This window comes from Xenopus laevis, chromosome 1L, assembly GCF_017654675.1.
Source record: "Xenopus laevis strain J_2021 chromosome 1L, Xenopus_laevis_v10.1, whole genome shotgun sequence".
NCBI lineage: Eukaryota > Metazoa > Chordata > Amphibia > Anura > Pipidae > Xenopus > Xenopus laevis.
The window spans coordinates 42,933,243-42,950,419 of NC_054371.1; the positions used below are offsets into that span (position 1 = coordinate 42,933,243).

General features: G+C 39.9%; 1 protein-coding gene across 1 annotated transcript in view; it reads right to left on the reverse strand.

Moving 5' to 3' along the window:
• The window catches only part of LOC108698560 (rho GTPase-activating protein 7), a 119,216-nt gene extending 102,341 nt beyond the window's left edge, over positions 1-16,875 (reverse strand). The window contains exon 1 of the mRNA XM_018230149.2: positions 16,597-16,875. Coding sequence (XP_018085638.1) covers positions 16,597-16,837 — 241 coding nt within the window. The 5' untranslated portion in view covers positions 16,838-16,875. The remainder of the gene's footprint in view (positions 1-16,596) is intronic.
• Between the last annotated feature and the right edge of the window lie 302 nt (positions 16,876-17,177).

Consider the following 17,177-nt stretch of genomic DNA (forward strand, 5'->3'; position numbering starts at 1 on the left):
CGCCTGTTAGTAAATTTGCCCCTAAATATTCTACATATGTAATTCCTGTGATTTAGTGGTATAAACACATTTACTTTACAGCACTGCGCAATATGTTGGCTCTCTATAAATACATGTTAATAATAATCAACATCCATATGTATACAAAAGTAAAGGTTCTGTTAAAGATTAAAATTAATTTACAACAATGACTTGATTTCTGAGTTTATTACTGTTAAACAGGTGCAACATGTACAGAATAATTCCCATGGCAAATCATAGGAAACGGAATCACCTTACTTGTTTTAAAACTATACTTGGGTTCTAGCAACAGCCCTATTGATATGCAAAGTATGATTTGGTAATGGTCATGTGCCTCACATCACTGGGATTAATATGTACATCTCCTCCTTAACAGAGAACAGAAGTCAAGTGACTGTGGCATTCACATGACCTTAAGTCGGCCTGTGCCAATAAACATTTTTAGGGGGTAATGCAGACAAAGTTCACTACAGGTCAAATAACCCATAATGGCTAATCAGATGTTTGCTGCAAGCTGCAGACCAGTAAATGATAGATGTTAATGTTCTCGATCGATTGGAACACCTGTCATAATAGTATTTAAATGCTTTTGAGTGCTCAAACATTTCTTCTGAACAACGGCGTAAATGTAATAACAGGTGCAAAGTAAGTTTACTCCAGTGGCCAGAGTACCAGCATCAAGCGGGTAGTTCCTGGGTGCACACCTAACATCAACCAGAAATCTCTAATCTGATGACATTTGAACACATTGCTTTGAGTGGCCGTCATGTTGTCTTTTGAGTAATGGCTTCTTTTATGTCACAAACCTGTGTTAAGGCCCCCATACACGGGCCGATAAAAGTTGCCGATAAACCGAGTCTGCCACCTTTCCAGGGGGCTATTTGTCTGGATCATGGCAGTAGCATCATGATGTTTGGGCCCTTTCATCAGCAAAGAATAAATATTATCTTAAAAGAGAAGAAAGAGTGGTGCCAAATACACATAAATACATCGATCAGCAAAAAGATCCCAAACACAAATTAACACTGGAAAATCTCAAGAACAAAAGGGTGAATGTCCTAAAATGGGCAGCTTAAAGCTCTGATTTTAACCGTATTAATAATCTCTGGCACTATATGAAAACTGAGGCACACAAGGATCTTCTGACAAACCTGAATGATTTGCAGCAAATCTGGAAGAATGGGCCCAAATCACTCCTGAAAAGTGTGCAAAGCTGATACATACTGTACATACCCCAATTTACCACACTTTAAGGTGTTGCTGCAAACGGTGGATCAACAAAAAGAAATTTTCAACTCTTTGGTTTGAACCAACAACATTTTTGTCCACATATTCATATAGGTTATATAAAGGAGCACTGATAATGGGTTTCCTCTGGTTAAGTGGTCACTACACCTGCAAGCCGTATCCTGAGGAAATGTTAATCTGTGTTAGATAATGACTAAAGCACATTGCAGTTCTAGAATACACATCTGCTGGGGGGTGGTGATGTGGTCAAAAGATGTCTTCTCCATATGCAATAGGGAATATAGAATAAATGGCTCAGATACATTATATTTGGTACAAAGCCTTGTCGCGTACACCAAATAACATGCAATTTCTAATTTGCATAAGAATGTAAGGGAAAGAATAATGGTTAATTTACAGGGGGTTACACACAAGTGCTAGAGCCAATTATGGGCTATGATTGGCTATTTGTAGCCCCTATGCGGTCAGGTAGCAGACAGGAGGCTTTATTTGGCAGTACACCTGGATTTTATGCAACAAAAACTTGCTCCTAAGACAGGAATTCAAAAATAAGCATCTGCTTTGGGGCCACCGAGAGCAACATCCAATGTTGGTTGCCAGCCACTGGTTAGGGATCACTGCCTTAGGCTTGGACTCCTTTACCGACGCCTACCTCCACCTCCAAAAGGCATAGGTGAAGAACTGGAACTTCTTGGGCCATAAGGGGAGTATTCTCTCATAGAGTCCTCTCTATAGCCAAAATGTTTCTGAAAATTTGTCCTAAGTAGCAATTGATTAGATGGTGTTAAGTTTTACCTAACAATTGAGTAGCTGTATTACTACTATAAAGAACTGATCATAATATCCCAAAGTGACGCTGAGCTGCAGGCCCTACTACTTCCTGTAAGTTCCACAAACTCTGACCAAGGTCAACAAATGTTGACTGTGCATTCAGTCAGTGACTGACTGAAGACACAGTGGGACTCATTTATAAACACAGGGCAAATTTGCACATGGGCAGTAACCCATAGCAACCAATCAGGGATTATCTTTTCTCAGCCAGCTGCAGGTTAAATGCTGAAAGCTAATCCCTGATTGGTTCCTATGGGTTACTGCCCAGGTGCAAATTTGCCCAGTGTTTATAAATGACCCCCAATATTCTTCCTGTTTCTTTTTAAATTGAAGACCTTGTGTAATTCTTAGGTTTGAAAGATTTTGAGGATATGACAGCATGCAAAGTGTAAAACCAATACAGGTATGGGACCTGTTTTCCAGAATACTCGGGACCTGGGGTTTTCTGGATAACTGATCTTTCCATAATTTGGACCTTCATACCTTAAGTCTACTACAAAATCATGCAAATATTCAATAAATAGGCTGGTTTTGCTTCCAATAAGGATTAATGATAACGTAGTTGGGATCAAGTACAAGGTACTGTTTTATTATTGCAGAGAAAAAAGAAATCATTTTGAAAATTTTGGATTATTTGGATAAAATGGAGTCTATGGGAGATGGCCTTTCTTTAATTCGGAGCTTTCTGGATAATGGGTCCCATACCTGTATTACAGAAATAGGTAGATTCTACAAAAAGGAAAAAAATGCAACATTAATCCTTAATAAGGATCACTATAATAACCAAAAGACTGTGAGATTGTTTTAAATGCTCACAGTTATAGAGACAACTAAAACAATGTGATGTACATAAATGTAATGTGTCACAACACAAATGGCCATTTTGCCACCACAAAAGAAAAAAAACTGCAGGCAATTATATATATATATATATACTTCAGTGGCCAAAACAGTTGGAACATCTGCGGCATCATGTAGTGTGATATACACACACAGAGAACTCATTGCCATATGTTTTCACACAGTTACCAAATACAAAAATGGCACAGTTCCCACAACAACATATGTTCTTAGAAATCTGGCTAGTGAAATCATTTCCAAGTATTCTTGTGTATGTTCGTATTGTCTAAGGACTTAACATTTTCAGGTTTTCGTTGGTTTTACGGGGAAACTTTCTCATGACTTTCAGGGACATGTTTATTATGCCGTGTAAAAAAACAGCAGGATAATATACTACACATCGCCAGACTTTGCCGGGCAAAAAATGGCAAAAAAATGGTCCCCGTTTTTTCTTGGAGTGACTTCCTTTGGAGGCAATGGGAAATAATGGCGGCAAATCTGGCATTCGCATGGCATAAAATTACAAACACTTTTGTTCAGCTTTTTACGCTGTTTTTTTTTAACGAATTTCATTTTACACAGCATAATAAATATACCCCCTAGAAAGACTCAAATGTGCCTTACATAACCCCACTATGGCTGCAGCCAGCTGAGATTTCCCAATGGACAGTCACTTGCTATTTATTACCATTTGCCTCGTATTGTGTTATAAATCATTTACAAAAAGCCAGAAGGAGCCATAGAGTAGGAGTTTGGGTAGTTCTATTACAAGTGGTCATGCCCCGGAGACAGCAGGGTATAACAGCTATAAGTAAATCATCCCTTATAAAAAGCCACTGCCAATAAAGATTGCATCTGTGAAATACATTTTCTGATTACCTACAAATGTACATCCATAGTCAAGTAAAGACACAACGGCAACACAACTTTCAACAGTTAAACAGATGAACGTTTCAAATGCAACAGACACACAAAAAAAAGTCTGAATCTAATGAAAATCTTAATAGGCCCCCACATCTGGAATTCATCATGACGACCCCAATGCAATGAAACCTTCCAGATGTAAGAAGAATTATTAGCATTCTAATCTGAGGCTGAAAAAACGTTCAAAATGATCAGATTCAGAAAGGCAGGAGGAGACTTAACAGGAAACCTCTCCCTTTTATACATATACATCACTAGTGAGATAACCTTCATTTAGGGAAGGGCCAAAAATATTCCGTAGTTGGTCAGACACAGGCAATATTTTCTGCAAGGGGCTGTTTTTACTGACTTGTAGCCAGACCACAAAGCTCGACTGCTGAAGGTTCAGGATGTCTAATCTCCCCCAGCTGTTCTTGGTTACGTGGGTATTTCAGAATAATGACTTCAATACACTGTGTGTGTGTGTACATATATATATATATATATATACATATATATAAAATACACAAGAACCGTGAACTTCCTGTAAAAATGGTGCTTAGTGATGTCATCAGTTATAACTGGCATTTAGTGATGTAACTTGTGTCACATGTCTCACTGAAACTTCTTTTATAAAATATGAGGATATTAGAAGTCACCCCAGAGTTCCATGGCCTGTATAAGATTATTTACTTTTATATGGTCATGAAACTCCCTGGCAATTTATAATATCCTTATATATTACAATATTCTCACTCTGTCTCTCTCTCTCTCCCTCCCTCTATGTATTTATATCTCATGTCTATCTCAGTGAGCCCTCATTCCATTGCATTTTGCAACTTACCTGCCATTCAAAACTGAAATATGAATGCACTGTAAGTTGGGGGGGGGGGGTAATGCATTGCAGACAATTACTAGAGGAAATAAACTTCACATTCAGATAAGCACAAAACATTGTCAGACTAGGGTGTCCAGGGACCTCTGGGGCTGCTGCCCGGAGACCCTATCCACATTTGCAAGATCCAGCTCCTAGAATGACCCTCCACCTCCCCCCATACCATTTAGGGTGGTGGCATACGGGGAGATTAGTCTGCTAATCTCTCTATCTCTATCGCTTTGTTTTCCCAAGTTCTGGTGGGGGGAGCAGGCCTGGGTTGACAAGGGCCCACCGGGTCTTCTCCCAGTGTCCCGCCAGCCGAGTCTGACCCTGATATAAATACAGAAGGGCAGAAGTGCATATGCTAATATATCCATGTTTGGCTACAGATTCATTAAGCAACAGTATTTTTTCTGAAGAACTCGTATTCCAAAAAAATGGCCCAGCCTCCTCAATGCAGTTCTGGAATTCACACAATAAAAAAGCAACTGAAAAATATGTTGCAGGGTTAAGGCCCCCATACACGGCCCGATAAAAGCTGCCGACAGACTGATTCGGCAGTTTATTGGTCCGTGTGTTGGGCCATCCAACGGGCTTCCCCGATTGATGTCTGGCCAAAAGTCAGGCAGATCTCGATTGCGCAGGTTAAAAAATCCCATTGGATCTCGGACGCATCTGTGCGTGTATGCGGTCCCGCGATCCGACCACCCGTTTCGGATGCATTACGATCCAAATCGGATCCATTGTGATCTCTAGGGCCCACAATCAACGTGATATCGCCCACTTCAATGTGGGCATATCAGGGAGAGATCCGATCGTTTGGAGACATCACCTATGGCCACCTTAAGGCCTACAGAAAGGTCTGTTGAGGTCTGAAACACAGAGAGCAAAAAACAATGTGCTCCATTGGGCTATGACCCCATAATGTTGTCTGCCTTTGCTCATTTTATTGCTACACCCTTAATTCTTTGTGATTTTCAAGTTTGCCCCTTAGTAAATAAGCCTCAGAAACCACATTGATCATTCTTTATCTTTTTTTACTGCTACTGTGCTGAAAGCTAAACATTCCACCGAGTAAAGATAAACAGCTAAAGAACAATATGCCAAAGCCAGAAGTCCATCCTTGATCTCCTCCACATTTTTCCGTCCAGGGTGGCAAAAGAAGTTCTAAAACCCAGCAAACATTCCATGAAGATTTAATAGAAGCCAGCTTTAAGCAGAGAGCATTTCAATGGATAGTTTTTCTGAGATATTTTCCAGCACACTTGAGCATCCCTGATAACAATTAATGAAGAAGGAAGATTTATGGAGATTCTGACACAGGTGTTTTCCAGCAAGGTTAAGTAAAACATACTATAATAATATACTTGTCTTGATTCATTATCTCTGCATTAAAAATGCCACGGTTTTAACTTGACAATGAGACATACAAGATATATGATAAAAGAAAATGCCTCTAGATCTACAGTATTTGATTCAAAATAAACTGTAAATGTGTTAATTGCTTGATTACAAAAATTACTCATGTAAAATCACTTAAAATAAAACGGCTATGCCCAACAGTGTTCTGAATCTGTCCAGAGGCCCTCCCCCTCCCCAAGGGAACTGCTCTGTGTGGCTATAGCAGGGATTAGTATGTATATATTTTTCTCCATCACTGGGAAAAGCAAGCATGTGACCTGTAGTGCTCTTGTGGTCTAAAGACTGTCTGTGGTATTTCTGGGATAATGTAATCAATACATTTTCCAGGCCTGGTATAACTTAACAACCAATCAGCTGTGTGCTTTCAAACCAGTGAACTGCTCATTACTAGCTATGGAATACCAGACATCATAGACATTACATTACCCTTCTACAGGTCTTTACAGCTTTAAAATAGTGCCTATTCCACCACTGGGGATACCACCACTCATAAATTACATCACAGGAGGGGGTGGGTATAGTACAAGTATTTAAACAGATCTCCAAAGTCGGGCCATGTTGGGCATGAGCCAGGAGATGAGCCTGCATGCTTCAAACAGTGAAGTCTGTGGAGCCTTGAAGCAGACTGGTGCCAATAAAAATCCTATGGGAGCCCCAATTGGATTGACCTACCCTAGGCCCAACTTCTGTACTGCCCCCCAAGCCCCCAGAAGTACAGATATTTAAATAGATCTTCAACATCAGGCCAGGTTAGCCATGAGACAGGAGAAAATTACCTGCATGTGTCATACAGGGAAGTCTTTGGAGCCTTGGAGCAAACTGAAACCTATGGGGGGCCCAATTGGACTGCCCTGCCCTAGGCCCAACTGCTGTTCTGGCCCACCCCAAATTCCCAGAAGTAAAACCATTTTCATTCAAAATATGTTCAGATATATGATCCCCTGATCGTTCAGTCAATGCATTCTATTTATCTGTCTCCCCTTAACTATTTAGGGGTAATTCATGACCATAGGAGTCGCACATGCAAGAGAACTTATGGGCGCAAGACCCATGATGTGCACTGCATCTCCTGCACTCCGTACATTGCACCTCTGAATGACATATGAGGTACGGGTAGGCAGAAAGGGGGACACCTACTTACCTCCCCATGCCTACCTCTCTTGATTTGAGCACTGCCTTATATAGACAATGCTCAATTCAAGGTGATTTTGCAAGTCTTTGGCTCATTTGCACATTTCTCCACACAGTGGGTAAAGGACAAACCCAATTGTGGCCTTTTCTTGCAGTTTGCACACTGTGTTTGCAATGTAAATGACTCCTCTTGTCTTTTGCATTGACCATTGCCCTGCTCTACAGCCAGCAAATGGGGAAAGCAAATAAAACACCTGCTTTACCACTGTGATTGGCAGCAAACTTGCAGATACAGGACAGCATTCTGCCCTTGTGAATAAATCCTGTTTGTGGAGATCAGGGGTCCCCAAACCCTTTTAACTGTGAGCCCAAAGAGTTGGGGAGTAACACAAGCATGAGAAAAGTTCATTGGGGTGCCAAATAAGGTCTATGATTGGCTATTTGTATCCTATATGGCAGTGATCCCCAACATATTGCTCTCCAACCCCTTGGATGTTGCTCCCAGTGGCCTCAAAGCAGGAGATTATTTTTGAATTTCTGGCTTGGAGGCAAGTTTTGGTTGCATAAAAACCAGGAGTACTGCCAAACAGAGCCTCATTCTAGGTTGACAATCCACATCGGGGCTGCTAAATGTCCAATCACAGCACTTATTTGGCACCACAGGAACATTTTTTTATGCTTGTGTTGCTCCCCAACTCCTTTTACTTCTGAATGTTGCTCACGGGTTCGAAAGGTTGGGGATCCCTGCTATATGGATTGGCAGCCTATAGGAGGCTCTGTGCAACCAAAACTTGCCTCCAAACCAAAAATGCAGTAATAAACACCTGCTTTGAGGCCACTGGGAGCAACATCCATGGGGTTGGGGAGCAGTATATGTTTCTCACGAGCCACTGGTTGGTGACCACTGGAACAGAGTATGAGTTTGGCTTACCACCCAAGGTCTTTTTTAACCTTTACACAAATCCAGACCTATGTAGTATCATATTCTATCCTAGGCATAGTCTAGTCCAGTGATCCCCAACCAGTGGCTTGTGAGCAACATGTTGCTCACCAACCTCTTTGATGTTGCTCCCAGTGGCGTCAAAGTAGGTGCTTATTTTTGAATTCCTGGCTTGTACTGCCAAAAAGAACCTACTGTAGGCTGCCAGTCTGCATAGGGGCTACCAAATGGCCAATCACATCACTTATTTTGCACCACCCAGGAACATCATGCTTGTGTTGCTCCCCAACTCTTTTTACATCTGAATGTACAGTGCTACGCAATATGTTGGCGCTATATAAATACATGTTAATAATAATAATAAAATGTTGCTTATGGGTAAAAAAGTTTGGGGGCCCCCACTCTAGTCTATAGTAAGTTGTGCATTGTGCACTGGTAGTTAAAGATATTTCTAAAGAAAATGGGGGAAGTGGAAAAAAAGTGAAAACCTTACCTGGAGTAGATACTGTGAGGTATAATGCTTAGAGAGAAGAGAGAAACCTAACTACATTCTGAGTAGATAATGCATGAATCATAATACATTGGGCCAAAGTGCAGGTGGGTAGTCAATCAACAACAAATCAGTCAACACCAAACCTAATTCTGGCAAATTCATTTGGGGATTCAAACTGTTTGCTCTTAGATTGCTGCTAGAACAATGTGCCCAGATGGTTACAGTAATGTGTCAGACGGCTCCCCATGTAGGGGAAAAAAATTCCTAAAAAAGTCAGCTCTGAATGAAGTCTTTAGCAAGACAATGAATGTGTGGAAAGGAGGCAGAAGTAAATGGTAACACAGTTGTGAACAACACATGGGAAGGATAGAGCAATTTCAGAAAGATAAATACTACCTAATTAGATTTCCTACTGACCAAACACACACGCAGGACAAGTAGTGAGAAAAACAGAAAACAGAATAGAAATCTGTCAGTTGTGGAAGATTCCAGGCAAAGACAGATACAGGACTTTAACTCGATTACATGCTGCTCTGACTGGAAGCATACATTAATGTTTTTAATTGCTTGAGCAGGAATTGCCTTTATCTATGCATGCAACTACATTAGCTCTCATTTAAATCCATTTGTGTTTAAAATAGTCTTTTAATATAAATCCAGGAAAAGGGGCCCTAGGTGAAGCAATTATTGGGGTTCCCTATCTAAGGAAGGGAACATTATGTAAAATCAAGGATGTCCAACCCATGACTGTACAGCTATTGTTGAAATACAACACAGAGCTTTACTTTTTCAGAGGAACAAACATTAAAGACAGAGCTTTGGATACAACTCCACAACACACTCATAGACATCTTTAATTTATTTTATACATGTCATGTATGTTTATTTTTATTTGTATAGCGCTACTTATCTATGCAGCACTGTACAACAGAGCAATAAACGAACAGAATAAAGGGGGGTCATTAACATAATAAATACAAAGTACAATAATAAATACAAATAAATAGTCTGTTGTTTTCAGTGGACACTTGGGGGCAGATTTATCAAGGGTCGAATGTCTAATCGAACGATTTAATCGTACGATGGTACGATTTTACCAAAAATCCTTCGATTTCTCAAAACTTGCCCAAACACTCAAGATAGGCTATAGGAGGTCCCCCATAAGCTAAACAGCAATTCGTCAGGTTTAAGATGGGGAAGTGTCGAAGTTGAACTTTTTTAAAGAGACAGTACTTCGATTTTCGAAGTCAAAGTTTTTCACTTCGAATCCAAGTCGAAGTCGAATTTGGCCTATTCGATGGTCGAAGTATCCAAAAAATACTTCGAAATTCAACGTATTTCAAATTTGAAAATTCACTTCGACCCTTAGTAAATGTGCCCCTTAGATAACACATATGTCTCACTTTGGCCAAAGTGAATGTAAGTTTTGCAGTAAAAAGATTTATGTTGTGTAACTGAGTCCCAAACTTTATTTCACTTTTAATAGGAAATGTACATATGGAATATTTGCCATATGTATCCTCCAAACAACTCTTAAGATCTGAGATTCATGAAAAATATGAAGGCAATTTTTTTCCATGGACATTTTTCTTATAGTGTTGATTTCAGGAACAGATCAGTCTGACCCAGCCTGGACTTCACATTGCATTTCTTAGTGAGGATAAAGGAGTCTGGATTCATGGTAATATGCCAATTTAAATTAACTCCAATATTAAAAATATAAGGCTTGTTTATTATTATTATTATTAATACTAATACTAATAATAATACTATGTGTTTATAGAGTATTAGCATATGCAATGCACAGTTTATGGGTGCATATATTGAACATACTGTATATATTACATACAAAAATACAACTGATAACCAATTCAAAAGATAAAGAGGGCCCTGCTCAATAGACCTTACAATCTTAAAGAAAAAGCAATAGGAGACACAAGGTGTGGACATAGGTAAACTCAGGAGTCAGCGACTGTGACATTCAGTATTGCATTTAGAAGGTGGTTGTAGCAAATGAAATACACTGAAGGAATGCAAGGTTAGATGAGGGTAAGCTTCTCCAAAGAGTTTGTTGAACGGCAGATAAATTGGGACAAAGTCTGATGGAGCATGGAGGAAATTCAAGAAAAAGGGTGCAGCCCTAGCAAAGTCTTGTATTCAAGTATGTATAGAAGTAATGGGCAAAGAGTTGAAGAACAGATCAGAAGAAGAGCATAACAAATGGTTTGGTGAGTACTGGAATTACTTCAAAGATGTAGGCTGGAGCAAAGGTGTGGGTCATTAGTTTGAATTTTATTCTTAAATGTAAAGAAAGAAAGTGTAAGACCGGGCAGATTGACATGGCAGAGGAGGAGCAGTTACTGTGATATATGAGCCTGGCGGCAGTATTTATTACAGATTGGACAGGTGATAGTCTCTAGAAGGGAAGTTGCACTATTACAAATTATGTGTGACATGATGGGAGAGTGAATCCAAATTTAAGTGACATCTTGGGTGATAAAAGATGCGATTTATTTTTTTGATTTAGTTAATGATCAGATATGAGAAGAGAAGCACAATGCAGAATCAAGGATAACCCAAGCAAGGCCTGGGGAGGTTGAGCTATTGTGGAGTGTAGGTAGGTAGGGACAAGTGCTAGAGGCAATAATGGATACAAAACTGTATCCATTAAAACACTGTACATATAGTAGTGATGCACCGAATCCACTATTTTGGATTCAGCCGAACCCCTGAATCCTTCACGAAAGATTCGGGCCGAATACCGAACCAAATCTGAATCCTAATTTACATATGCAAATTAAGGGTTGGAAGGGGGAAAAAATGTACTTCCTTGTCTTGTGACAAAAAGTCACGCGATTTCCCTCCCCGCCCCTAATTTGCATATGCAAATAAGAATCCGGATTTGCTTCGGCCGGGCAGAAGGATTCGGCCGAATCCTGTCCGCATCCCAAACCGAATCCTGGATTCGGTGCATCCCTAAACATACAGTATATGTCTTGCACCTACCTGCTCTACCCTAAAAGAGTATGATGTACACTTGTACTGGTTTATCTTATCTTAGCACACCAGGAGCAGGGCATATCATGTTTAGGTGCAAGGATGCCCTGTACAATGCTCCTGATTCACATTGCATCTATAAGTACCTGCTCTTGCATCCAGTGAATAGAATGCATGTGAGGGGCATGCAAGTGAACAACAACTCTTACGTAGTGGGTAAAAAAGTGTTATTTTCCCTTATGGCCCATCGAGTGTGCATCATCCCATCTCAAAAATATCTGATGCTCCACCTTATTGTGTGCCCACCTTCTAAAACTAGTCCCTCATATGATGTGATTCAATACATCTGGAGTTAATGTTCATGGCAACGCGTGGGTCACCTGTTGTCACCTGAATCACCTGGGTCACCTCAATGCTCTCCAGAAATCTACAGGACTTGCTATTTAGGTTTGAGAGGAATCACTATTCTGTAACCTAATACAAGAACGAGGAGTAAAAACACACTAATGAGATTCTTTATGGCTGTCTTGGAAAACAGCCAGGGATAATTGGTGTAAATTACAGAAAACCTCACACTGAAAACAGCTGAGCATTGCAAGTATGTATGAATAATGTTTGAAAATATATTTCAGGCTCCATGAATCAAAATGAGTTTGAAAGTCAAGCTGTAACCTTGCTGTAGCAGTCTGGGTCATAAAACCATATGAGGTAATCCAATAAGTAATGCCACAAGCTCACCTGCGTGAGAACTGCCGTATCATATAAAACTGTGCCTGTACTATTTCATTATGCTTAATCTGTACATGAAGAAAACAATGGGCATGAAAAGAGAAATTACATCTTATTTACCTGAAGCATTTAACCAAATATTCCAGCCTTTTGACTATGGAGACAGTACACTGTCATTAAAGAGAATGGCCTTATTTAAAGGCGTAACACCAAACTACTCATCATTAGGGTGAGAGTCACGTTCAATCACTGTGGTTGGATTATGGCTACCTTGGAATTTCCAACCAAACATAAGTAGGCCTAGCAGTAATTATATCCTGACATTGCCAAAAGCAAGAGGGATTTTATAAAATGATTTATGCAGATGCTTAAAACAACAATAACCTTTAAATGAAACTAGCAATAGATGACATCAAACTCATGAATGTAGAAAGTCAAGTTTGCATGTATAGTGATGAGGAAAAAATACATTCATCATCTCTTTCTCAAAAAGCAGAGGAAGAAGCTTACATTTCAATATAGGTAATGTACCAGGGTAAGGAATAGGTGTAGGTGCACTGCCAAAGCAGATGTTGTATAGGAGAACTCAGGGTAGACCCTAGTGATCCTCATAGGATGACCATGTGTGAGTATAAAAGGAACAGTATGGCCCATGTTCAGTAACTTGCATCCTGCTTAAAGTGATACTGACAAAATATTAATTAAAAGTTACCTATAGGGCATGTTGATCGTTTTTCACTGATCGTTCTGCTTTTGTAAGTAATTGTTACTTGAAGTTCCTAAACCTCATTGTTTTGCCAACCTGACTGTCCCTTCTGAGCTTGTCAGTTAGAGTTTCTAATGCTAAACAACTACTGCTGCACAAATATGGCAGCCCCCTCATAAAGGAACATGGGGACAGGGGCGATCCTGGCCCCTCCAGCGCCTGAGGCAGCAGCAGTTGCTGCTGCCCCCCCTCCCCTGGAAATTTGCTCTTAAAGTACCAGGAGCAGCATTTTTGCTGCCCCTGGCACCTAGTGGGGCGCTGCCGCCTGAGGCGACAGCCTCAACTCGCCTCATTGGTGAAGCACCCCTGCATGGGGAATCAGATGGGTAATGTAAAAGTATCAGGCAAATACTTTTATTGCAAAATTATAAATAGCATTCAAAGGAAATATTATTATAGAAAAGATTATTTTCTGGTGTCAGTATCTCTTTAAGGAGCAGGGAGCATGTACTGTAAGTCTGGGGAAGGAGGGAAATGTTTGGGCCAGTGTGGAAAAGCTCTAAGGATCTCCAATAATACTATTTATGCAACAGGGTTTTCCATTGTAAGATGTTACCTACTAGGCCACAATCTCTTTTTCCAATTCCATTGTAATATTGCAAAGATCTCACCCTACATTACAACAGATGTCATCGAGACTCTTGTTCATGCTCTTATCATACTGTGTCTTGACTGTTGCAGTTTCTCTTTTATCTGGACTGCTGCTATTCCAGATAAAGAATGCTCCTGCCACACACATCCACATTTACTCTCTTCTGCCAGTTGAATTGAATTTAAAATACTAATTCATTACCTTCAATGCATTCCCAAACCTAGCTTCTCTATACATATTTGCTATGAGAGTTCTCCTAAGCCTTCCTTTTTTCCCTCCCATTATTTCCTATGTTCATTCTTTTTCTTCCATCCTCCCATGCTCATCGTAAGAACTCCTCTAGAACAATGGTCCTTATTTCTGGAACTCCCTTACTTTCTCTTTGAGACTCTGCTCCTCTTTCCTTGTTTTCAAGTTCCCCTGAAGCCCACCTTTCTAGAGAAGTCTTTCCTGATGCTTCTTAAAAAATGTTATTTCTGCCTTCTTTCTGCAATGTTCAAAAAAAATGCTTCAATGGTCATTGTCACCCTTTTACCTAAACTTAACACAATTGGGATGATTGACTGAGACAGGTTCTAAACTGCATAGGATTATTTTCCAACTTGTAGCTGCGCATACAATTTAGTGAAGTCAGTACCACGTTACGGAAAAAGCACAATATTCATTATTATTTTCCTTTTTCTAGCCAGATAGTTATATACTGGATATAGACAATGAAGAATTACCTTGTTCATTTTTTTTCTCCTAAACAATAGATATGTAGTTGCTATAATTTCAGTAAATAATGCTTCCAGTGAGTTAAAGGAGGACTAAGCCCTAAAAAAGAATATGGCTAGAAATGCCATATTTTATTTACTGAACTTATTGAACCAGCCTAAAGGTTGATCATCTCTATAATAGTAATGATCCAGACCTTCAAAGGTGTCACAGAAGTTTCTCATTCTAAATTTTGTTATGAGTGTCTGACACACTCACATGTAGGTTTTGAGCAGCTGTTAAGAAGCTAAGCTTAGGGTTCTTGGCAAAACATCAAGCAGAAAATGAGGTTTCTCTGTCATATACTGTAAGCTGCTGCTACAGGGCTGGTTATTGTTGATGGTTTCTGTGCTGCCATGTACCAATAATCTGAATTATTTACCTTATTATCAGCCTTATATTGTCACATTTATATTATATATTCAATTAATTGTGAGTCAGTCCCTAAGCTCAGTAAGTGACAGCAGCACAGAGCATGTGCAGTGAATTAGCAGAAAAGAAGACGGGGAGCTACTGCTATCGAGATCCAAATCATAATGTACAACATTTCTGCCCTACTTCTTTTGCTAAGCTTTAGTTCTTCTTTAAGACATACAGGAGCATACCTCCCAACTGTCTGTTTTTAGAGGGACAGTCCCTCATTTGTACTGGAAAGTCCTGTTTTTCTCTGCACTGAACAGGCAGAAAAAGAAACAATGTTTCTAACTTAACTGGCTTTTGGCAGAGAGCCCAGAATATCCACAGCAGAAGATAAGTTACTTTTGTAACAATTTCGAGATAAGCAAATGAGTAATTGTAACAATATACCGGTAAGGTCCCTTGGGAAAAGTTAGACCCACAGCTTAAAGGACAAAACTGTAATAACTGAAAGAAACACAGAAATATGTTCAAACTTTCATAACCTGCCAAATTTTGTAAAATGAACATGGTAATTAGGGAGTGTGGCCATAAAATGGGCATGGTACTTTTTTTGTCCCTCTTTTTATTTCCAAAATGTTGGGAGGTATTCAGGATTCCTATTAACTTGTGTTAATGAAAATATGAAAACCAGGAATATTTAAATAGTTACTGCATCTAATACTGATGCACACACCCTGCCAGTGTTTCCAGACCTCTTGGGTTCACGCTTACCCCTATGTTAGTGTTATGATCACACTGGCCTGGGTTCCCCTATCCTCTGCTTTGGGCCCTCAAAGGCATGCAGCTATGTTCTCAGACTTTCTTGTCAATTTAAGGCAAAGAGATTAAGATATATTTATGGCTAGGGATTTTAAACCTAGGCCACAAGAGACTGACACGGGTGTAAAGGCAGATCCCCGATTAGTATATGTTTGCAGAGATAGACGTCTTCAGCCTAAATACAATCCCTGCTTTAGTCCTTTACAAGAGAAAGAATGAAAATTTTGTATCTTTCATATTCTCATGTGTATATGTGTAGATATATATATATATATATAAATATATCTGTAAATTACTTACAGAGTCTACTAAGGGTATTTTCCAATACGAACAACCGGTCTGAATTCAGCTGAAACAGAAATCTTTTATGCTGCTGATAAACTACATATCCCAGCATCCCCATACTTTCTCTCCCCCCCCCCCCCCCGCAGTCTGGCGATACATGACCTAGAAATTTAAGATGAATGATCAGCGGAAAGAGGAAATACCAGCATTCTCACTCTGCATAGCTTAGAGACACGGTTCTTTCTAATAAAGAGGGTGGGCTGAGGGTTCTTTCAAGTCATTAATCACAGCAGAGTTGTGTCCAGTTTGACAGCCTGCAGGAATACTTGGAATAAGATAGTTTGGCACACACAGTCCCTAATAAAAAAATATGCTGTGTCAGTGGCAAAAAAAAAATGGCACTTAAACCAGGGACAGGTTACCATTGGTGCTGCAGCTGCTGTAGAACTACAAATCCCAGCAATATTCCTACTACAGCCGGCAGGCCATTGGTTACTTTCTACATCCATAATAAGCCCATAAGAAAATGCCAAAAGAGTACTATTTATATTCAGCAATACTGTTGTTTCTATGTATAACTTCTCACCTGCCAGGCGTTTTTCCCTTGCATTTTTCCAGATAACATCCAAAGCTCGGGCAGTGGAATTTCTGATGTGATCACTGAATGATCTCCTTAGTGGGGCTCTTGGTGGCTTTTCCATTTTAGGGGTGCCATCCAGTTCTGCCAAACTACACCACTTCACACCCCTCTGGGCTGGATGCTGTTTCTTTGGGCATATATTAAACCAAATCAAGCCTGTAATTTCTGCAATTCCTGCTGCCTTCATTCAGAGCCATGACTTTACCCTTCAGCAGGCAGGCATTGCAGTCCTCACTGCAGATAGGATAGCTCATACTGCAGGCAAGAAGTTGAACAGCTGCCAGATTCAGTAGTAGAAGTACATCTGGAACACACTAGTCCAGTTATGCTGTGCAATTCTCTATGCTCTCATACTGCAAAGATACCAGCTAGAGCCATAAAATAGCCAAATCCTTTCTTTTCACAGCGCATTCAGCTTGATACAAGCATAGAATGCTCAGCATGTAGACTGTAAAATGTTTATATCTTACATTAGCGCAAATGTATATTTAAGGGAACGGCTTTGCTCCTGCAGAGGACTAATACAG